The sequence below is a fragment of the Camelina sativa genome, chromosome 5 (genome assembly GCF_030686135.1).
Source record: "Camelina sativa cultivar CO46 ecotype springtype chromosome 5, ASM3068613v1".
Lineage (NCBI taxonomy): Eukaryota > Viridiplantae > Streptophyta > Magnoliopsida > Brassicales > Brassicaceae > Camelina > Camelina sativa.
Genome location: NC_141884.1, coordinates 15,479,204 through 15,503,740, shown reverse-complemented (window position 1 = coordinate 15,503,740; position 24,537 = coordinate 15,479,204). Strand labels below are relative to the sequence as shown.

Below are 24,537 nucleotides of genomic sequence, written 5' to 3'. Positions count from 1 at the left end.
TTATTATTATCTATATATACATTTTTGAAGTACATTTTGGGTTCTACCCTTTTAATTTTGCTTATTTAAAATTTTAGTCCCTACAAAATTGCACTAAAAGCAATAAGTAAAATATGGTAGATTGGCAAAATCAATTTTTTTTATAGAAACTAATTAATTCTACCTAAATTCCTTATTAATAGAAAATTTGTTTTTATATATGTGTCCCAATATAATAGTAAAAAAAAATCAAGTATTAAACTGCATACACTAAAAAATAAACAATCACTTAAATTAAATAATTATATATTAAACAAAAAATAATAGTATTATTTTAAATAAATACAAAATATTATTCTGATTAATTATACATTATACAAACAGTTATATATCATAATTTTAGTATTTTATCCAGATAAAATTATAATACTTTAAGAATAATTGTAATACCGCTTAAATATAAAAAATACTAAATATTAAAAATATATAATTTTATTACTAAATTAAATACCGTTAAAATCAAACATCATTATAAATAAAATTAAATAGTTGTCTCGTGGTGTTCCACGGGTTAAATCCTAGTTTTCTTTATATATAGAGAAACTCGATTTGTTTCTTTGCGATAGAGTGAAAAAAAAATTACCTTTTTATTTCATTTTTTAAAATTTATGATCAGAATAAATAAATCAATTAATATTTTGGATTCGTTTTAGATATTTAGAATTATACTCACAAATTTATTTATTTTAATAATAAATTTATTAATAATGAGTGGGATTAATATTTTTTACAGCCGGTTACTTATCTTTGCCAATTTAATTGCAGTCTAAAACACTAAAATCAAACGTAGTGGGATTAATATTTTTTACAGCCGGTTACTTATCTTTGCCAATTTAATTGCAGTCTAAAACACTAAAATCAAACGTTAGCTTTAGCTTTAAACTACTCATAATTAGAAGTATTTGGTGTAATCATTCAGTCCACAATATACTACCGAGAATTTCACCGTTCCCTTGTGTTTAAAGTCTATTGGGTTACTGTTCACCAAAACGAAAGGTCTGTTGGGTTACTACTCTAACAATCATGACTATAAGTTTTCCATTACTAAATAAAAAGTTTTCCACTACTTCAACCTATCGATTGCATTCTGAATGCTCTGCTCATACAAGATATTATATAATCCGAGATTTGTAAGTCTTAACTGTTTTGCTAAGTTTGCATCGGATGTTGTCAAGATATCGAACTGATTGTAAGAAAATTACGTTAAAGCGAGAGTTTGTTTTGATCATAGAAGATAAGGACACATTCTTATTTTTTATTTGGATAATAGCAAGTAGAAGAGGTAAACAATCTAGGGATCAATGACCTTATTCTACGTCACATAGAAAACCTGGAAATAGTAGAAGCTAGCTCAAGACTCTAGCATTTTTTTGTGACATACAGGACGATTATTGAAAACAGGAAAAACAACAAGACATAGTTCGTGGATATGCTTGTTAGGCAGTTTCAACTGAGCTAAAATCTCATAACACCCTTTCTATCAAAACAAATTTTCAAAACTCCCTCAATGGTAAAAGGACAATATTACCTTTAATGAAGATTGTTTTAGGTTAAATATAATTAAATAAGTAATTGTTCAACGAAAAACATAGTAGCTTAGTGGTTGTAAGCTCCATGCGCACGCGTGCGCGCCCAGGGTTCGAATCCCACTATGCGCAGTACAACTGGTACAACTAGGGGATATATGGTACAACTATGGTGCAACTGGTACAACTAGGGGATATATGGTACAACTATGCAAGGTGCAACTAGGAGATATATGGTACAACTATTCTTTAAAAATTGTTAGAGGGGTAGTTTCGTCCTTTCGTTAAAAAAAGGGGTAGTGAGATTAAGTGGGGGTAATGCAGAGATGAATTTCTGGTATAGGGACACTAGAGATGAATTCTCGTTTCGAGCTAAAATCTCATAACACCCTTTCTATCAAAACAAATTTTCAAAACTCCCTCAATGGTAAAAGGACAATATTACCCTTAATGAAGATTGTTTTAGGTTAAATATAATTAAATAAGTAATTGTTCAACGAAAAACATAGTAGCTTAGTGGTTGTGAGCTCCATGCGCACGCACGCGCGCCTAGGGTTCGAATCCCACTATGCGCAGTACAACTGGTACAACTAGGGTGCAACTGGTACAACTAGGGGATATATGGTACAACTATGCAAGGTGCAACTGGTACAACTATGGTGCAACTGGTACAACTAGGGGATATATGGTACAACTATGCAAGGTGCAACTAGGAGATATATGGTACAACTATTCTTTAAAAATTGTTAGAGGGGTAGTTTCATCCTTTCGTTAAAAAAAGGGGTAGTGAGATTAAGTGGGGGTAATGCAGAGATAAATTTCTGGTATAGGGACACTAGAGATGAATTCTCGTTTCAACTGCATTGGATGAGCCCTTGGTACAAAACTCAAAACATGCCTCGGTGCATTGTACAGCTGCTCCATTCACAATTTCGCTTGCATCTAATTTACAGAAACAATATTAAAATTAATTGATTTTTTATATGCTCCAAAATCTATTAATAATAAAAAATATATATTAATGACTTTTTGCATTACCAGAGTTCTGGAGAGTGGTTAATGTATCACACACATAGGATGCACAACCCAACTTGCAGTATTCGTTGACGACATCACCTTAAATTTAAAAAATTAAAAAATTAAATTCTTAGAACTTGCATCAAAATCTTGATCCAACATGTAAAAGATATAACTTAATGAAACAACAAAGAAAAAAAGATGAAATTACTAGAGTTTTCGAAAATGTCATGTGTATATGGCTGAGGACATTTTGTCCCCTTGATAATTTTGCATCCACAAATTTTTGCACAAGTTTCCCTAGCAGTTCCAGGAAGACGGCAAACATTGTAACAGTTTCTAGCAGTCGTGCTCGGACAACAACTCTTTGCTTCGACATGAATGTGCGCCATGACAAGACTCATTATGAGCACACTTAGAATCAAAGTTTTACCTGCCATCTTTCAGTTGTTTGATTGCAAAATGTATATGTGGAGAGTTATAAGATTGTATTGATGAAATGGTGATGAAACAAGGCTCATTTATATATCTTTAACAAAAAAAAACAAGGCTCATTTATATACTAGTTGGTTCTACGACTGGCAACCAGAAACTTTGTATGATATGTTTATCATCACATGCTCTAGAGTCTGTCTGTACCTGCTGCGTGGACCAACCTTATCTTAATTGCAATCTGATACTTAATATTCAATATTTCGTATTGGTTCTGCTGGTTATATATTGCATATATTTGTGCTAACCGTGTAATTATTATGTATGTTCTTATAATTTGGGGTGGGACAAAAGTCCAAATAGTTTGTTACAACGTGTTTTTTTTTTTTACAAACTCTTTTGTTTTGTATTGGAGTTTTGATTTATACTAGGTTTTCACCCGCGATACACTGCGTGACTAAATTATAAATTATTGTATTTTAAATAATAGTTTTTAGTTTATTTTATTTTTAAATTTCTAATTAATTAATTTTTAATTTTATTTAGAATATTTTTTCTCTTTCTTACGTTTTATACAGTTTAAAACCTAATTACATTAAATTTATTATTAGATAGAATATAAAATTTTAAAAGATTTAGTTTTGTTTTCAATAATTAAACAGAGATATATGCATATATGGTATGTTAGTGTATATTTTTATGTGTATACAATTTTTTTTTGGGAATATTAAGGATGTATTGTAGTATGTGTAATATTTTGTAGTTCATACACTAAACAATTTTTAAGTTAATTTTCCAAACTATAACTACAAATTTATAGTCACTACAAGAAAGACGTACATTGTTAGCTTGGAAAATATGCTATCATATGTAATACATAGCGATTTCATAAATGCTATTATATCGGCAGCTATGGTAGATACCCCATCTACGATAGCGTTATTTTTCTGAGCTATAATAAGTTCATATACAATAACGTTAGTTAAATGTTTTAATTTAGTTTTTTCGTAGCAATATCTGAATGCCGTTATTTATTTTTTCATAACAATTTATAAAAATTTTAATTTTATTTTTTCATAACAATTTATAAAAATTTTTAATTTTTTCTAACAACTCAAATTGGGTGCTATGATATATCATTGTACAATAGCAAATATTTTTTGCCGTAATTTATGTTTTCATAACTCTTTTTCGTGTTGTATTACCTTATTACATAATTAAGTTTATTCTCTATGATGTATATTATAACATCTTTTTTTTTTGCTATTATAGTTGCATATAACATTTTTCTCCTGCTATTATATAGATGACTTAGTGCTATCTTTTAAAATAGAACATGCTATCATATGTAATATATATAATCTGTAATTTTCCGAAAAAGATACCATTTATATAAGATCTCAAAAGCATTGTGAATAACATCCCAAGCACAATACCAAACACAATTCCAAATCCAAAATGCACAACATAAAACATTCCAAATTCGAAATACATAAGACATTGTCTGGACCAAAGTTGTCTTAAACTAGCTGGACCAAAGTTGCTTCATCCCCTGCAATAATGGACATTGTCTTATATCAGTGTTGCACATGAAATACTAAAAGCACAAGGATCACAGTAAATAATACTTACCAAAAGCATCAGTTTATAACAGTCAATAGATAACCAACTGATCAATTGGCCATGCGATTGATGAACCAAGTGCATCTCTCATATACTCAATCTCATCTGATGGCCTCCAAACCGCTGCGTTATCTACCATGACTATATCTATCCAAACTCGCACAGCGTTAGGACCCAAGCGAACACAGTGTACCTTTTGCTCTAGATCAGTTGAATGCACCCGTCCTTCAGCAACAACCCGCTTCCTTCCGCTAATATCCATTAACTTACACTTCTGATTTTCCTTGATAGCTCCATTTTTTCGCTGACAATTTGACAATATCAACCAATTACTACAGGAACGAGAGATAACCATAATCAACTTCTCAGAACATATAAATATAAGTTACCGGAGATCTTCGAAGAGGTGATTGTGCAGCTATTTGAGTTTCCATTGCATTAGATTTTTGAACTGTTCTTGGAGACTTCTCGCATGATGCTGAGGTTTGTGTCTTATGCGATTTAGATGCAGACTTTTGAGTAGGAGATAACTGACCTGTTTCATCTAGGTTGTTTTCAAAGACAACCTTGGTGACAGGCCATGCTACAAAAGACAGTAAACAGTCCTCTATGTATGTCACATCTACTGTAGGCCTCCAAATAAATGTGTTGGGTTCGCGTACCACATCAACAAAAACTTTGACACCCTTTGGTCCGAGTGGAAGTCCATTCACCAAAGCTTTCTGATCTTGTGTGTTCCAACGGCCTTCAGCAACAACTACATCATCGTCAGACAGATCAAGTAGTTTGCATTTGTTCGAAGAATTGGTTCTTGTGCCCTGTAAAAAACATTAATAAATCACTTCAGTATTCTAGATGATCTATAATATGTACAAACTTATTAATTAATAAACAAGATAGAAACTTTACAAGTGGTGTCATATCCTCTTCGTGGTCTCCCTGTTCTAGATTAACACACTTCGTGGCAGGCCATGCAATCATGTGCCCAACAGATTCTTCAATCGTGAACATTTCACTAGCAGGTCTCCAAAGGAATGCTTCGGGTACAGTGGCAGTGTCAACCAATACTTTATAATCTAAAGGACCTAAACGAATCTCATTCACAACATCATCTGGATCCGTCGATATAATACGTCCCTCAGCAACATTCACAGCATCACCAGCCTAGTCAATCAAAATACACTTTGGTTGTGTTTTTTTTGTTCACACTCTACGCAAATTTAGATTATTAAATAAAAAACAGAGTGTATAGTTATAAAGAAATCAATATAATGGATTATTAATCACTTACCCTTGCAGCTGAATTTTCACCAACTTCAGCTGCTTGTCTCTGTAAAATGCAAGAAAAATATGAAACAAAGTTTACATCATTATCAATCAGCTTATTGTACAAATAGAATAGTGCATTACCTGGTTCTTCAGATTAAAATTTTCATTTTGTAGTTCAGTAACCTTGTGCTTGAGCTTAATTTGATTCTCTTCCATTTCAACGAAACACTTGTGCTTAACTTGGAAACAAGCTAATTTGGTCTTACTCATATTTCTGCCCATTGCCCTCAATCGACCAGGATTATCTGGTCCTAAGAGTTGGGTTAGTGTATCTTGTCCTACATTTATTGCAACTGATGGATTATCAGAATTAACAAGTTCTGCTGCCTTTTCCTGCAAATGTAGTCATTTACAGGTGAAAACAGTATAATTTAAATATAAATTAACGAGTTAATCTAAAAACCTAAATAACGAGCATACTAAATTATAACTTACAATTTTTTCAGCTGCATTTGTATTCACGGGTGTCCCATCCTTTCTAGTACGCGATTTCACCCACACCTTTAGTCTTGACACTTCAGAATGATCTGAACTTTCTTGTTTCTAAACAAATAAACAATATATCATTCAAAATACTTTTTAAGTGCTGAGAATTAACAACGTAATTGCATTAACCTTACCAATTCTTCAGCTAGTCTAACCATTCCTTTGCAACTACAAGTGTGTGGTATCTGTTTGCGTCTCCTTTCCTTATAGCTATCGCTTAGGACCTAACGCATGATTGTAGATATGTCATATTAGATCCAAAAACAAACATAAAATTAACTAACTTAATTAAAAAATAATACCTTAAACTCATTGCTAGTTTTGTTTTTCACAAATTTACACCAACAATTTGGATTAACATTCTTAGGTCGCATATTCATCATTTGTTGGTTAGTGTGAGCCTCCCTAATTTTCTTAACCAGTCGTGACTTTGATGACCTCCACAAGCCTCTCATCTATTTAAGCACGACAGTCTTTTGGTAATCTTCGTCTAATTCAAACCTTACGTGTAATCAATCACATTTTAAGAATAAATATTTAAACCAGCTATTAAGTAAGTAGATGTCAAAGTAGAGAAAAGTTTATCTGGACAGATTTCCAAAGCACTGTCTTGACATCCTCAGTAATTTTTGACCATTTTTCAACTGTCACAGGAACGTGTTCTCGTACCAATGGACCCAGATACGATGACAACTTAACAGACCCAGGACCATAATGTTCTCCCATGAAAGTGAAGTCTACATGTACTCTGCTATTTGGATCCTTGGCGATGTCTTTCATCCTTGTTGGTCCTCGCTTTCTCTTACGTGTAGGCTGCTCTTCTAAAGGCTGCTCTTCTAAAGGTTGTTCTTGTAAAGGCTGCTCTTGTAAAGGCTGCTCTTCTAAAGGCTGCTCTCCTAAAGGCTGCTCTCCTGTAGGCTGCTCTCTTGTAGGCTGTTCAGTTTGTGGAAGCAATGTACACACGAATTCTGGCTCATCAGAGTTCTTTTTATTTTTTATGTTCCCTACATTCTTCTTCGGTCGTCCCATGTCAATTCACCTGAAAATAAACAATTACCATGTCATTAATTAATAACCAGTCATGAGACATAGCAAACAAACAATTACCAAGCAGTCATCAAACATAACAAACAAACACAACTACAAATCAAACAATTATGAAGCACTCATCAGACATAGCAAATAAACAATTAGAAGAATGTAAATGACTAACAAACTCCATTTCAGACATATATGCCTTCACAATCATTTCGGGCATTTTCAGATTCATCCATGTCCACATTTGACGGTAATGGTCCAATGTCTCCAATCCCATCATCCAAATCTTTCTTATATCTTCTTGAAAGACCTCGCATAACAACATGCCAACTTGATTCTGCGTCTTCCCGTAAGTAAAACACCTGCTTTGCTTGCGAGGCTAATATATATGGATCTCTTAAAAAGGAGACTTGACTATGATTCAAATTAACTAATGTGAAACCATCTTCTATCTTAACTCCATTACCCAATACTGCCCATTGACACCGGAAAAGAGGAACATAAAAAACATTATAATTTAACAGTATGATGTCTATCACTCTGCCGTAGTAGGATACCAAATCAACCACTTGTGAAGTGTCTTTCGCACTAGCCCTACAGACTGACGTCGCCTCATAAAAAACCCCACTATTCTGATTTTTCCTATCAACTGATCTTGTATGAAACCGTTGACCATTCACTATGTAACCCGTATATGACCGTGCAGTGCAACGTGGACCATAAGCCAACCATTTTAGAACTTCTCCATAGCAGTCTGAATCAAGTGGTATCTACAACAAATAAAACAAAATAAAAAGTCAGACTTGATGAAATTTAATCAAGTGGTATCAAACATAAACATTAAATAATAACCGAAAATAGTAGAATTGATGAAACTTGCCTGTAGTTTTAACCAAGATGCAAAATTCTCAGTGTGCGTAGCCCATAAAACTGATGCATCATGTCGACATCTTCCATTTGTGTCTTGTAGATGCTGAAGATGCTCACTTGTACAAAATTAATAATAATAAGTTTCATGAGAGACTGCAAATGTAATTGTAAATGATAAGAGAAAAAAAAAATATGCTTACTCGATATAAGGTTCAACCACAACCATATTTTGGATGACAGCAAGATGAGCTGTTTTGTTATCCATTTCTGAAAGAGTTATGGAAGTTCCAGCGGATATAGGACGACCCTCTAGAATAGAACTATTATCATAGTCAGTGTTTCTATCTAGCTTTTCATGTACGTTTGTAGACTTCTTTAAGAATTCACTACAAAACTGAATGCATTCTTTGGCTAGATAACACTCAGCAATACACCCCTCTGGTCTCGCAGTATTTCTCACAAAGTCTTTGAGAACTTTCATGTACCTGTGAAATGTTGAAGACTTATAGGTTAGAAATGAACAAAATGAACATATTAACAGTAACAAAAAGAGAAAATTTATACCTCTCAAAAGGGTACATCCATCTAAAATGGACTGGTCCACCTAGCCGAGCTTCCCTTCCTAGATGAACCGTCAAGTGCACCATGATATCGAAGAAACTTGGCGGAAAAAATCTTTCAAACATGCATATCGTTTCAACAACCTCAGCTTCCATTACCAAAATCTGCTCTCTATCAATTACTCGCTGACACAAGTGGTTGTAGAATGCACATAAGCGTACAATCGCTAGCCTAGGACCTTTTGGCAACAAACCTTTAAGTGCAATCGGAAGGAGTTGCTACATTAACACGTGATAGTCGTGTGATTTCAGACCTGTTACTTTGCAGTCGTCTAAAGATACGCCTCTCGCTATGTTTGAACAGTAGCCATCTGGTCCTTTGAAATCAACAAGACGACTACATAATATTTTTTTCTCTTTCTTTGATAAAGACCAAGGAGCTGCAGGTAGATATGTTCTTTTCCCTTGAATCCTAGGGTGCAAATCCTTCTATACCAAGATACTCCAAATCTTTACGGGCATTTAGACCATCCTTTGATTTCCCACACTGTAACAAATTAGAGAGAATACTTGCAGCCACATTCCTTTCTACATGCATAACATCTAAGTTATGCCTCACAGGAAGATCCTAAGAAATAAACAGAACAAATACAATAAATAACTATAAGTTTACACAAAGTGTAATGGAAAATAACTATAAAATTCGAAAATAAAATTATACTTCCCAATACGGTAACTTGAAAAATATAGACCTTTTCTTCCATCTTGATAACTCTCCCTCATCTACATTTACATCATTTTCTTCATCCTCTTCTGACTCACTAGATAACTCCTCTTTATCAGACTTTATACTAGTACACCCAGTCTTTTTCCTCTTGCGCGCAGATCGTTTCCAATTTCCAAAGTTATTTTTGAAATTTTTTAGGTTTTGAGAAATTTCTTGCCCAGACAATATCCTTCCTTTTCTCCCATGTTCAGTTTTTCCATGAAACCACGACTTCTTTAATATGAAACTATGCTTTGGTGGCAGTCTCTTTCGATGGCACATATAGACATGTTTTCGGCTGAACTTCAACCACAAACTGTCTGTATTTTTCCACCTAATGGACAGGCCATCTGACCCTTTACTTTGCAGCCTGCAAGATTCCCATAAGCCGGAAAGTCACTAATCGTCCAAAGCAGCATTGCCTTCAGATTAAAAGTTGATTTACTGAATGCATCATATGTTGTCTCTCCATTGTTCCAGAGATGGTTAAGATCCTCTATGAGCGGCTCTAAGTATACATCAATGCTATTACCAGGCTGTTGTGGTCCAGGTATCAACAATGTAAGCATGATGTTCTCCTTCTTCATGTATAAGTCAGGTGGCAAATTGTAGTTTACTAGCAAAACAGGCCAGCAACTGTAGTTGTTGTTCTTCATATTGAATGGATTAAATCCATCTGTGGAAAGACCAAGCCACACATTCCTTTCTTCAGCTGCAAAGGAAGGATATTTGGCATTCATCTGATCCCATGTTACTGAATCCACAGGGTGGCGGAGTTTACCATCGTTCCTCTTGTTAGTCTGATGCCACCTTAAGTCCTTAGCCATCTCTTCGGACCTCAACATTCTCTTCAGCCGTGGGATTATGGGAAAGTAGCATAACACTTTCTGTGGAACACCTTTCTTTACTTCACCAGTAACCATGTTCGTCTTCCATCTAGAAGCCTTGCATTTAGGACAATTATCGAGCTTCTTGTACTTCTTTCTGAATAAGCAGCAATCATTAACACATGCATGAATCTTCTGGTAGCCCTTATCAAATGACTTAAGAAATTTCTTCACCTCATATAGTGACGTGTGTAGCACATTGTCCTCTAGTAACATTTCCGGCAATGTCTCCAGCCATTCTGTGTCTTAAGTCTGAATAGGGACACAATTGCCGAGAGTTTACTGTGATTAACACAACTTGGATATAAGGGTGTTACAGCATCTGCAAGCTTTGCAAGAAACTCATCTTCTTTCTTGTCCTCACACTCTGCAATCTCACCGAGTTCAGCATTTCTGACAAAGTCATCATCCATGAACTCAACAGCTTGATATAACCCATATATCTCATCATTAAACTGACTGGCTTTATTGTCACCTTCAACCCCAGACTTTAACTCTCCATGATGATACCAATCTGACCGCCACTTATAAGCCTCATCCATACCCCTTGTAACAAGATGGTCAACTACAACACTGGCTGAGTGACGGTCAATGTTACGACAGTCAATGCAAGGACATATAATCATATCACCATCTCCCAAATCAGCAGCCACAACTCGTACAAAATTTATAGCCCTCTCTTGTAAGCTGGATCAGCTCTTCATTGCATAATTGAAGAGAAAAAAAAAGGTAAACTCTCTAAACCCCTACTTAAGCTAGCCTAACCAGAATAATTTATGCAATGATATACCTACAAAGATGCACCCAATCCTTGTCCACCATTATATGATCTAACCTTACTACATAAACAACATATACGATTTATTGACAGAATCTTAGACATGAATCACAATCACACACACATATATCGCATATATTAAATCAATAGCAATCAAAAACACAAAACAGTATTTAGACAACTATATCACATATATTAAATCAATAGCAATCACAAACAATATTTAGAAACAACCAAACAGAAAAAAAAAATTGTTCAATACACATAAGAGACAGAAAGAAAGAAGCAACTAACCTGTGCTGTAAATGGAGATAAATAAAAACTTGTTCAGTTCCAAGATGTACACTTAGCAACACTTGCAAAACATAATTAGAGAAAGAGTATAAGTTTCAATTGGACACATAACAAAATCGGATACTTAAACAAAATTGAAGAGACTAATTGGATACATAACTAATCGGATACAATTAAACAAATCTATTGCATGTCGAAAAATAACTGTGTATTGTTCCAATTTCATAACCGTGAATCAATTTCGTAACTAATCGGATACTAATATGCTCTGAATCAATTGAAAAAATCTATTGCATGTCCAAAAATCAAAACTTATATAAAACAATCATATGAGGAAGAAAACAATAGTGGAGCTCAAATCCAGAAGTTAACTCCGGCGGTACTTCAGAGGGCGGTGACGGCGACGGCGATTGGCGAACCAATTGGTATGTGTAAGAGATTTACGGGTAACTGGGAGAGAGACTCGAACAAACCAAAAGAATGGAAACGGCGGTGCTTAATTAAGTCCGGCAGTGCTTCAGAAGCGGCAACGGCGAGGAATTGCCTCTCGAGATTTTAGGGTTTCGAGAGAAAAGGGGTGAAGTGAAGGAGAGAGAGTGCGATAAGTGAAGCGAGAGTGTTTAGTATTTTTATTTTTTGGTAAATTTTGCTAAGTGTTTGGCGGAATAAGTGATTTTAGTTCCCGCTTCTTAAAAACACTATTATAGCGTTTATACAATGCTATCATATTGTAACAAAATTATAAACTAAACTTTGATAGCAGTTTTGAAATTAGTGCTATTACGAGGTGCTATCAATGTATATATTTTTTGTAGTGAGTATATGAAATAAACTAATAATTTTAGTGTTGGTTCTATAGTCCAAATCCGCCATGCTAGGCGGATCACGCAACATGTTCAAATATTTTTAATTTGCAAAAACTCATCATACGAAACCCATGAAAGTAAAATATAGTATATGAATTAAAAGTCACTTTTCATCAAATCAATTTTTAAAATTTTTATCAAGTAAAGAATAATACTTGGATTAATTCCTAGGGGTGAACCTCTTCATTCATCTTCTTATAAAATAAGAAAATAAAATCTACATACATTTCCAATTATGTTTGTTACCTTTTAAAACATTTAGTTTCTATAATAAGATTTGAATATAGGTAAATTTAATATGTTTATTAAATAAATTATTTAATGCCCATGACATGCCTGTAAATAAGTGCCAACTTTATAATTTATTTTATAAATGTCTCAAAAAATGTATATATAGATAATGGGACCAAATAAATGGTTGTTGCCTAGTAATTTGAGTGGTGTGCTAAAATATTTGAAATAAGTTTCATCCATCGAGTAAGTGTGTTAGAGTTAACTGATAATTCTAGAGTACTAAATATTTTATAGCTTTCGTGATCGATAAAACAAAATGTTTACTGATACTATAAAATTCAGTTCAACCAGAAAAATAATATATCTATGTATATATATAGAAAGAATGACTATACTAGTACATAAATCGGTGTTTATTACTAGAATAGGTCCTTATTCGTTTCACTTACTAGAGTAGTATACATTTGTTGGGAAAAGTCATATAACCACCTTTATAATCTTTGAATTACATAAGTGCCATTATGAATTATTTTTTGGTTTAAAGAAACTTAAATATATATAAAACCAAAGAAAAACAAATATAAACCTAGTTCTCTTTTCTCTCGAGCTCTAGCCGCCGGAAAAAAATGTAGATCTGAGGCCGGATCGCGGTGGCTGACCTAGCGCCGGTTCCGACCTCCCTTTCTCAGGCCAGAAGCTTTTGCTTCTCTTTTTCTTGTTTGTTGCGGCTTTGATTGGAGATTTGAGAATGAGAAATGGGGTTGCGGTGGTTCGATTCCGACATGAGGAAGGTTTGAGTGGTATTTTGGATTGGTGGTTTTTTCTTCCGCCGAGGCATGGCTTTCGATGAGAAGCAGGGTTCTCGAATTAGGTAGTGGTAGTGGTATCTGCTTCAGGAGTTGGCGGTGGAGGTCTCTTTCGGTTGCGTTTCTTTTCATGCGGATTTAAGGTTGCGGACTTCGTTTTGGCTATCGGTGAATGATGCTGGTTCGAGCCAAGGAGAAAAGATATCGCCTTTAGCTTCTGATGTATCTTCGCCAGGTTTGTATTCAGCTTAGACTTTTGATTTGACGCCTCAAAATGTTTGTTTCGTAGTTTAGAGAAACGATATCGCCTTTAGCATTTGACGCCTTTTTTTTGTTGGGTTAGATGATTGTGTATAGTTACATTTGTAATTCTTTCGTCAGATACCTAGCACATTGAATCTGGTATTATTAACTAATAGCAATCTCGTTTTGTATACAGTGGAAGCAGATTTATCAGTGACAGTGGCTTCACTTCTTCAGACACACTCAACGCTGTCCCTGGAGAATAGCCAGTTATAGAAGAAGAAGCAGGCAATGTTATAGCATGGCAAGCTCATGAGGGAAGGTAAATAGAAACATGACATAAATTACACATTCGAAATAAAGATAGTCTTCTGGTACATCTTTGTATAGCTTCGTAACACATTGATTCTTTGCTTGTTTAGTTGGTTTTCAAGAGTTGTTTTTTTTTTTACTCAAGTTAAGATGAGTTCCTTTTGGGTCTGGATTAGGGAAGAATTCGTGTTGGAAAATGCATTTTTTTTGTTTTGCTTCATGAGCTTTTGGTTTCTAACATATACGTAACTATGATAAAGCTAGTGTTCTGTGTGGTTTCTCATCATAGGGTAATTACAATAACCGTCATGGTACCTGCAACCTTTTTGGCATTGTTTCACCCAATTATTGTTGTTACAATCTCCTTTAAACTCAAGATATCTTGTTCTATGAATAAAAAGTGAACTCATAAGTGTTGTGTTTCACATCAAGCTGAATCAATTTTACTGACTATATTAAATTCAAAGTTCATGTGAGAGCCTCTAGTTCCTCTCTTGAATGTTGAAGAGTTAATTGTTTTATATTCTCTGACATCTGAACTCGTTAATTGTTTTCAGGAAGAGGCTCTTACAGATGATAAATGATCTCCCAACCATTTTTGAGGTTGACAACCACAACAGTAGCAGAAGCAAATCTATCGGTGCCAAGGTAGAAGCTTCTGTTTACTCCATTCTTTTTTTTTTCTCTCTCTCACAGTCTAGCTAATAATAATCAATGTTGGGTTGGGTTCTTATCTTTATTTACTCCTTTTGTTATCTCATGCAGCCTCGCCACTCTGAATCTCACACTAAGGCTTCAAAGATGTCCCCACCACCAAAAGAAGAAGATGAGAGTGGAGATGACGAGGAAGATGACGAACAAGGTGCGGTTTTTTTTCTGTGGGAAATTGCTTCCAAAGTTGACTGTTCGCAGGGTTGTCATTCTGCTTATGTGTTGGGAATTTGGTCATAACTTTAAAACCGTAAACCTAAATCAAGATTTGTTTTTTTCTGTGGTTTTGTATGTCTGTTGTGTATCTTTCCACCAAGTTCCATAATTTTCTAGGTTGTTTTGGCACTCTGTTTGTACTCTGCATCAAGACAGACGAATTTAGTAGCTTTATGGCTTCATTTTGCCTCTGTTTAAGTAATTGGAAAGTGAAACCGCTTCTAGTTTTGAATCCATATATGTGAATGAAGTCATACAGACTGTATGATACACTATACGGTTATCAAATTGATGATTACTTGGTTTAATGTTTTTGCCTTTATATTGGGAGTTTATTGTATACAGTTTGTCCCTTCTTGGTTCTTGTAAAGGTATGATAATTTAAAAGATTTCTCACTTGTTTAACACTTGCTTGTTTGGCTTTTTATGATTTCTCAGGTTACAATGCAAGCGATTTGTGTAGGTGAGTACAAGTTATCAAAGAATGACCCTCTGAGACTAAAATCTGGATTGGGATACTGAGGGTGCAATAACAACAATTAGCTCTAGTGTTTTATATAGTCTTGTTGTATACCTCTATTTGTATGGTTGGATAAATACAAATTAGAACATCCTCCGTTGCTATATTGTCTTCTTTTGAAATTTATAAAATTTATCATTTTGCTCTTCATCGACTTTTTGAGTAGCTTCATACCACCGTTAGAGTTATTGTGCATATATCCAATTGTCTTGATCACTTTTATAAACCGACAAGTCAACTGCCTCAAACTCGATTAGAACATGTGCATACGAACCATGCAAATAAAAACAACATGGTTTGTTTTTAGATCATGAAGATAAGTATGAGCTAACTTAGAACATGCGCATACGAACCATGCAAATCAACACAATGTTTTTTTTCAATAGATTTGATGATTATGAGCCGAATTCTAAGGAGTTTTGCACATGAAGATTAACTTCGATTTGCAAGCCATTAGTTGCATTGGTTTCCTTGCAATTAGATCTTTACATAGAATCCTAGATAAAACTCTAATTCTCTTTAGTCGGTTGGAAAATCCACTCAAAAACTTCGAGACTCACATTATTTCTCAATTTATACTTAGTACAAAATTCAGTTATCTCTTCGTTAAGGCTATTTTTGTCTTTTCACCATTTAGGTTACTTCATTTAACCTAAAAAACTAGATAAGGGCCCGCACGATGTGCGGGATTAAAAATTGTTTGAAAAATAAATTCTAAATCTAAAACAATTTTTCAAAAATATATAAAGAAATTTTTGTTTTCTAAAGTAAATATATAAATAATTTAAGTTAGAGAATATTTGTATTTACCTTCATACATTTATTTACATTTCTATATTTTTAATATATTATAACAATTATTATAATAATTTAAAGCTAAATTATATCCCACTAAAACTTTTGCCAAATATTCATCATTACAAATATTACTATTGTCAAATTTCAAAAACGTTTCACAACTTATTCACAAAATATTTTACATGCAACAAATTCATCAAAGCAACATCTAATAAATAACCACATACTATTTTACTCTATGTTTTACCATTAAAAATATGTTCTTAAACCCAAAATTATTTTATTGTTAAAGTATGCTCTTTATCACCACCTATAAAATGTCTTCTAAACAAATTAAACAAATTTTATGTTGCTTTACTTTCATTTTAGCATAATTATAGTTCTTATAATTACTAAAATTGTTTTGCTCCAAATATATTGGATGAACAACTGGTAAAAATTATTTACTCAATCACTATGATTTTATGACTAACCCAATAAAAATTGAGAAATTGAAAGAAATTTAATATAATATAATAAAAATAAAAATTTGAAAATTATAATCATGATAGTATATATAAGTCTTAGATAATTCAGATATACAAAATAGAAACTTTATACTATATACAATCCAAAACATGACATATGTCATAATCATGTTAAGGATCAACGACCTATTTACTCTTCAGAAGTATTCAATTGTACCAAAACAACTTAAAGTTATGACTTCGTCTCAAATATTCTCGAATCATAAATTCTCAACTTATTTTTACCCGAATCAAAAGTATGGCGACGATATCCTGGAGAGGAGGATAATTTATTAATTATTCTCAACTTATTCTTTTGACATAATTTATTAATAATAATATACATGTTTAGTGAATTACTTTTTTGTTTATACATGTCAAAATCTTATTGACAAAACACGTATAGCATAAGTAGCTTACAATGGAAAGTATATTAGTTTTGTTAAGTTTCCTTTTTGATTAAGAAATTTTTTTTAGATAAACATGTAAATTTTATTTAGATTTAATGTTATTTTTTAATTAGCTGTTTAATTTTTGACACTTGTCAACATTTCATCAGTATATTTGACATGTGGCTAATTTGAAAACCCAACTTTATATAATAAGATTTTTAATATAATAAAAAGAGATTAGTTCAAGCTTTTTTCTTAAGAATGCCAATCGGTTCTCCATGATTTTCGTTTTCTTCGCATGTGCCTTCACAAATCTTGAAAACTGTGATTTTTTATCGTTAAAATTGACATATGTCACGATCTGATGAGTTACTAACTTTGATATCTAATCGTTAAAATTGACACGTGTCATAATCTGATGAGTATTTAACTTTGATCTCTGATCGTTAAAATTAACACGTATTACAATCTGATGAGTTACTAACTTTTTAAAATTGACATGTGTCATGATCTGATGAGTTACTAACTTTGATCTCTGATCGTTAAAATTGACACATGTCATGATCTGGTGAGTTTTTAACTTTGATCTCTGATCGTTAAAATTAACACGTGTCACGATCTGGTGAGTTACTAACTTTCAGAACCAAGGTTTATATAATAAGATACTTGTAAAACGATGACCTAAATCTACGTTCAATTATTAACTCTATCACCACACGAAATGCTAAGTATATGAATCTTATCCTATTTTAGTAAGCAGTAACTCTACCATAACATAATTTAAAAACTATTCTTACCGATAACTCTATCAGAAACGATAACTCTGCTGTCACTATTTATTTGTCTGCCATATAACTCAATTCTACCTTCTTACTCTACCACCACTACAATTAAGTCTATCGCATATCTCTATTTCGCCCATAACTCTAAGAATTTAAGTCTACGGCAGTGACTTTCTCTACCGTAAAACTCTACATTTTTAACTAACTCTACCATAGCTATTTATAACTCTCTCGCGTAACTCTATTAGTTTTTTAACTGTACCATAAAACTATATCTCTATCACCATTCTACTTCAATCTACCGCATAACTCTCAGAAAATCCATACATCTACTCGCTAACTCTACCAACCTCATATAACTCTATCGTAACTACAATGGTAGACTTATGGATTGGCGGGAAATTTTCCCTCCAAAAACAGCTCCCTTTTAACGATCTCTTTCCTACGTGGCTTTTAATTACGATGGCATGTTTCGTAATTATTTTTTTCCTAACACAATTTTCCAAAGGTTATTTTGCCATTTTTGATCAAAACACCGTACCCCCCATTCTAGTAATAAACATCGATTTACGACATAGTATAGTAACTCACCCATTTATATATATATTTCGGGTTTACTGTAAAAAGAATAGATTGTTTGTCGTGGGCAATATATCAGTGTTTTCTTTTTGTTTGTTTTTCGCGGGACCATGATGAATGCTTAACTTGTGGCCATGATTTGTTTACTTTTTCTGAATAAAGTTTTATTTTTTGTTGAAATATCGATTGGTTTGTACATGCCATTGGAAATACGTATAGCACATTGAATCTTCATTTAAGAATGTGGATTGGTTTACTAAGTATGTATATGGGTTTCAGAAAAATATTTGTTATATATATAGATATGATTTTGCATTGGCACAATATACTAAGTTGCATAACCAAAAAAGATTATATTTTGATTTTCCTTTACGACAAAAGCCTTTTCAATTTCAAAGTGTTCGAATGCAAGAAAATATTTTATCATCCATTCGCAGTGTTATATAGATAAATATTTCGAGCTTACTATAAAAAGAAAAGATCGTTGAACGCGGGCAATATATCGTTGTTTACTCTTTGTATGTAAGTGCTTCCCTTAGGTAAGTCTCTTTACTAAATGCCGAAGAACATTTTCGAAATTGCTAATAAGAGATATCCGTAAACACCGAACATTTTCGTGTCCAGCTCCGGAAGGAGGAATTATGTCTGATGAAGTTGGGCCATCATTTGATCCCAAAAAATGTGCATCTTTAATTTGGGACTGCGAGGTTGCAATCTTCTCTTGCTCCGTCTGATACTAGTCTTTGCTCTCAAGAAACTTTTGCTTGTAAGATTAACTAGAAGAACTTGCTCCAAGAAGTTATTGGGTTACTACTCTAACAATCATGACTATAAGTTTTCCATTACTTCAACCTATCGATTGCATGCTGAATGGTTCATACAATGAATTATATAATTTGAGATTTGTAAGTCTTAACTGTTTTGCTAAGTTTGCATTGGATGTTGTCAAGATATGAACTGATTGTAAGAACATTACGTTAATGCGAGAGTTTTGATCGTAGATAGAAGATAAGGACACATTATTATTCTTTATTTGGATAATAGCAAGTAGAAGGGGTAAACAATCTAGGGATCAATGACCTTCTTCTACGTCACATAGAAATCCTGGAAATAGTAGATGCTAGCTTAAGACTCTAGCATTTTTTGTCACATACACGACAATTATTGAAAACAGCAAAAACAACAACACAGTTCTTGGATATCCTTATTAGGCAGTTTCAACTGCATTGGATGAGTCCTTGGTACAGAACTCAGAACATGCCTCGGTGCATTGTACAACTGCTCCACTCACAATTTCACTTGCATCTATTTCACCGAAACAAAATTAAAATTAAGTGATTTTTTACTTGTTCCAGAAATCTAATAATAATAATAATAATAATAATAATAATAATAATTATAATAATAATAATAATAATGAGTTTTCACGTTACCGGAGTTCTGGAGAGTGGTCAAGGTACCACACACAGAGGATGCACAACCCAACTTACAATATTCGTTGACAGCATCACCTTAAATAAATTTTAAAAAAAAAAGTTCTTGGATCGTGAAAATCTTGGTCCAACATGTAAAAGATATAACTTAATGAAACAACAAAGAAAAAAGTATGGAATTACCAGAGTTTTCAAGAATGGCATGTATATATGGCGGAGTAGTACATTTTTTCCCCTTAATAATTTTGCATCCACAAAGTTTTGCACAAGTTTCCCTAGCAGTTCCAGGAAGACGGCATACATTGTAACAGTTTCTAGCAGTCGTGCTCGAGCAACAACTCTTTGCTTCGACTTGAATCTGCGCCCATGACAAGACTCATTACGAGCACACTTAGAATCAAAGTTTTGCCTTTCATCTTTCGATTTGTTTGATTGCAAAATATATATGTGGAAAGTTATAAGCTTGTATTGATGAAATGCTGATGAGACAAGGCTCGTTTAAATATTAGTTGGTCTACATTTAGCAACCACAAACTTCGTATGATACACTTATCATCACATTCTCTGTAGACTTTGTGTGTAAACGCTGCGTGGACCAAACCTTATCTTAATGGCAATCGAATTCACACTAAGGATAGTTTAAAATCTTGTTCTTCTTTTTCTTTTTGGTTAACCAGATAAAGAAAAACAAATCTATTAGAGTTTTGTGTTAATTACTTGATATATTTGAATCAGGATACTTAATAGGGAGTCACTATTCCTTATTAGTTTTGCTGGCTATATATATTTTGTATGTACGTGCTAACTTGTGTAATTATGATGACGTTCTTAAATATCATTAGCTTTATAAATATATATATATGCGTATGAGTAGAGAGTTTAAATAATACTTGTATTCTGTCAATAAAGTTTTGTGTTTCTTCATTTAATTTCTTTATTGTGGTTGTAGAAATTTCTAGAAACAAATATCTTCTAGTTATGTCTAATAAGCTGATGGCAAATTAAAATATGAGACAAAAATCCAAATAGTTTGTTACAACGTGTTTTGTGTTTTGTGTAATCCTTATGGGTCTTCAATCCTTATACACATAACTGCATCACATTCAATATCAATGGAGCCACCGCAACTTCTGATATGACACCAAACAAATGTGTGTTATTTATACTCAACAAAGAGATCCATGGCTCTTGTCGTTTGTTCAATGGTGCACATGATTGTGGTTGCTAACTGAGATGTAGAATACATAATTTTTGTAAAGTAATTGTGTGTGTGTGTGTATTTGTTTTTTTAATATAATTTATCCATGGTTATGGTGAATCTGACGTGCATAGTAGTGCGAAAAGGATTCTACTGAGGGCTCGCGACGGAATCTAGAGGTTCGAGTCTGATCCTACCGATCTGGCCTCCTCCTTGAAACAAAGATAATTACTGAGGTTCAACCTCTCTGTTCCAATATGGATATTCTGTGGCGCTCAATCCCTGTTAAATCCGAGAGTGATCTCTGGAGAAGGTGAGGTGTAACATTAGAACGTAAGCCATTTTGAAATTGCAGCCCATTAGGCCCTATTGCCATCAAAAGAACAAAAGACAAGGGTTTTGCGTTTTGCTTATATCTCGTGTACATGTAAATACATACGTATGGCGCCATCTTTGTTTCTGGCGAGAGAGGAGAGTTGGGAACGCTAACCCCGTCGGAGCTCACCATCATAATCGTTGGCTTGTTGTTGTTGGCATCGTGGCTGTTTTCGTTGTTGTATTGCTCTCATCCCAAGCTAAGCCACCGCCGTTGTAGATCGAACTCCCTTAGAAGCAAAGAGATAAAGGAGAAGAAGGAGAGGAGAAATGTACTCGAGAACCAGGCCAGTCGTTCGACGATCACCGTCGATCACCGCCATTGGTCAATCAGCCACTGTGTGTCACCGGATATGTCACCCACTGACACCGGAGCAGCCGTAGCCCATCGTCGAGACCATTTTTTTTTTTTTTTGGCTCAACATCAACTTTTCATTAACCAATTGATACAACCAAATCAAAGGCACATTACATTCGCCCCAACAGACTTGGACCACAAAACAAATGCAATGGCTGATCAAGTACAACCCTGGAACACCAGATGGAACCCAACCCGCCTACCTAATCGATGACCATTGCATTTTTTACCCACAATGAGATAGATAACACTCTACAACTCAGAGTGAAATCATCTCTTAGACCACCTAAATTAACCTAATGACACGAAAACAAGTACTAACACAGAGAAGGCCAAAAACTACTACTGAAAACAATCAAAACCCAGCTATGAGAACCTCTGGATCGACATTAAGAACTTGTCCCAATAGCTTCAACACCCAACGGCGCATCATCAGAAAAGTTTGGTCTCTCCGGCTTTCACTGTTCCGGTCCTAAACCTAAAACGGACAATACATCCGACTGAACCGACCAAGAGACACGAAACACCACCAGCAAGAGCTACAACTTTTCCAAACTAATCACACAAAAAAAAAAAAAAAAAACCCGAATGCTAATCTTCTCATGATAAAGAATTGAAGCCCAGATTAGCATATCATCACCTCACGGTGCATAATTGGAAAGGCCACATCGCAGATGCCTTGTTGACACCAGAAGTTGAGGAAGCTCTCGAGAAGCATCGGCTATGAGGATGTCCGCAAATCTCGGCCACCGGCACACCTTAAGCCTCCCCAACAAACGGTAGACTCTAAACAACCCGACTCAACCATACACCTCCGATCTACTAGCATCTCCGGCAGAAGGGTGGAGGAGACAGGAGGTCGCGATCCGAAACTCAGATCCAACGCCCCTAAGCTGCAATGAAGGTTTCCCGAAGCAGCTTCGACCCACCACCAGTCTTCGGAGAGGAAGGCGAGCCGAGATCTCGTCGTCCACCACACCATCACTATGCAACGGTTGGACTGCTCAGTGCGACGGGGAGGAAGAGAGCGGGTCACTACTGGAACGACTAAACTGGGACGACAAGCTAAAGAAGAAAAACAGAGCCCCTCTCACACCGCCGGCGAAAGCCTTGGGCGGCAGAGAGGCAAGCGAAATCAGCGGCGGCTAGGGTTTGGAGGAGACTCGGGAGAGAGAAAACGCGTGAGGGTTTTTTTGTAACCCATCGTCGAGACCATTTATAGGTAAGGAAACCTAGATTTGTTTTATAAATTGGGCAGTAAGTTACCGACTGTTGTAGACCTAATCCTTGATCTGTTGCTTGCTTGTGATGTATAATTGGTTTAAAAACATTATTATTTGTTTTGTTTTCTTTTGTAAATTATTTATTCTTTTTATAACAAGTCGTCAAAGTAAATATACATATTTTTAGGTTAGTTTGGTTTTGTATTATTATTTAAATATTATATTTATGCTAAACTGTATACTAGGTTTATAAGGATTATGTTAATTGTCAAAGTTAGGTTATGTATGCTTAACAAAGAGAGTTTATCCGCCAATGAAGCTTGAGAGATTACTATAGTTTGATTCATATCCTCATATGTATAAACTTTCTCAGAAAAAAAAATGCTGACATGTTACACCCACAAAACTCGAGAAATGATTTCTTTATTTGTCTTATGTTTTTAATAGTATTTCTATTTACATACCATTGTATTTTTTTTTATGACACCCAAAATTTAGTTCTTCTATTTTCTTTATAACTTAATTGTATCACTTACTTATATTTTCATAAAGTTTTAATAACTCTTTATTCATATGGTGAGATAATATAAAATTCAAATTATAATAATTTTCATATGTTAAATCTTAATTATTATACAAGAATTTAATATATTCAATTAAAACTGAAAATATATACTACACAAATAAATTTTAGATCCCAAATAATAATTTTACCGATAAATATTATAGATTTTGTATATATAAATTACAATAACATTATTTAATAATTATTTTACTCTGCACATAGTGTGCATTGTTATTTAGAATAAAATAAACTGCCAAAAAAATGTTAGATTACAAATAATTTGTAACCAAGATGTTTAAATAATCTTGTGTCCCCTTAATGAAGAAAATATCAAGTTCTCTCAACTCATGAAAAGTTCTAAAACCATCAAATCAGATCAGAGACACATAAAAGAAACCATATAAGTATATACACATAAGATGGAAGCAAAAATCACATAGATCATAGTACTTCTAAGGTGACAGCCTCAAATGTAACTTGCTGAGCCAAATATACTTGACAAAATTTTCAGATTATTCGAGTTAATCTACCAAAACAAACCAAAGGTTTTTCCCAAAATCAACATTAGAGTTTTCCTCCGATTCTATACATAATATTCATGATAAAAAAGTTCGTAACGAATTTAGAAATTTCTTGTACCCAATTTCTGACAGATAAAAACAAACAATAGAATTAAGGGATATATGCATTTTGCTTGAAAGCAGCACCGGTGGAGCCATTTTTCTTTATATTATTTGCACAAAATTCTTTCTTTATCTGATACTAGCCTTGTAGT

At 33.9% G+C, this 24,537-nt stretch overlaps 2 protein-coding genes, 2 long non-coding RNA genes and 1 pseudogene across 7 annotated transcripts in view; 1 reads left to right on the top strand and 4 right to left on the bottom strand.

The window, feature by feature from the left end:
* Positions 1–1,237: 1,237 nt before the first annotated feature.
* LOC104770617 (thionin) lies at positions 1,238–3,120 on the bottom strand. Its single transcript, XM_010495072.2, has 3 exons — positions 2,794–3,120; positions 2,604–2,681; positions 1,238–2,507 (listed from the first exon to the last, which is right to left on the bottom strand). Exons 1-3 carry the CDS (start codon positions 3,020–3,022, stop codon positions 2,401–2,403), a joined length of 414 nt encoding a protein of 137 aa, XP_010493374.1. The 5' UTR covers positions 3,023–3,120; the 3' UTR covers positions 1,238–2,400.
* Positions 3,121–4,668: 1,548 nt separating this feature from the next.
* On the bottom strand, positions 4,669–11,404 carry LOC147943797 (uncharacterized). 3 transcript variants are annotated; one of them, XM_087452771.1, is made up of 6 exons: positions 8,925–9,091; positions 8,561–8,845; positions 8,371–8,476; positions 8,050–8,260; positions 5,043–5,253; positions 4,669–4,960 (listed from the first exon to the last, which is right to left on the bottom strand). In XM_087452771.1, exons 1-6 carry the CDS (start codon positions 9,074–9,076, stop codon positions 4,669–4,671), a joined length of 1,257 nt encoding a protein of 418 aa, XP_087308897.1. In that variant the 5' UTR covers positions 9,077–9,091. The 3 variants fall into 3 exon arrangements, with proteins under 3 accessions (XP_087308897.1, XP_087308895.1, XP_087308896.1); XM_087452769.1 differs by lacking the exons at positions 4,669–4,960; positions 5,043–5,253 and adding an exon at positions 9,642–11,261 and having other exon boundaries at positions 7,676–8,260; positions 8,925–9,548; XM_087452770.1 differs by lacking the exons at positions 4,669–4,960; positions 5,043–5,253; positions 8,050–8,260; positions 8,371–8,476 and adding exons at positions 9,642–11,271; positions 11,364–11,404 and having other exon boundaries at positions 8,557–8,845; positions 8,925–9,548.
* LOC147943798 (uncharacterized) lies at positions 5,395–7,232 on the bottom strand (annotated as a pseudogene).
* Positions 11,405–13,303: 1,899 nt separating the features above from the next.
* On the top strand, positions 13,304–15,703 carry LOC104770618 (uncharacterized). The gene is made up of 5 exons (XR_764586.2): positions 13,304–13,786; positions 13,991–14,116; positions 14,664–14,754; positions 14,872–14,968; positions 15,472–15,703. It is a non-coding gene; the product is annotated as an uncharacterized LOC104770618 (long non-coding RNA).
* A 3,911-nt stretch (positions 15,704–19,614) lies between these two features.
* Positions 19,615–24,537, bottom strand: part of LOC147943796 (uncharacterized) — a 30,018-nt gene continuing 25,095 nt past the window's right edge. Inside the window, exons 2-4 of one of the 2 annotated variants that reach the window (XR_015557037.1) lie at positions 20,227–20,452; positions 20,044–20,121; positions 19,615–19,915 (exon numbers count right to left, since the gene is read on the bottom strand). This is a non-coding gene — a long non-coding RNA (uncharacterized LOC147943796). Of the gene's footprint in view, positions 19,916–20,043; positions 20,122–20,226; positions 20,648–24,537 lie in introns of those variants that run through there. The other variant, XR_015557036.1, reaches the window with a different exon arrangement.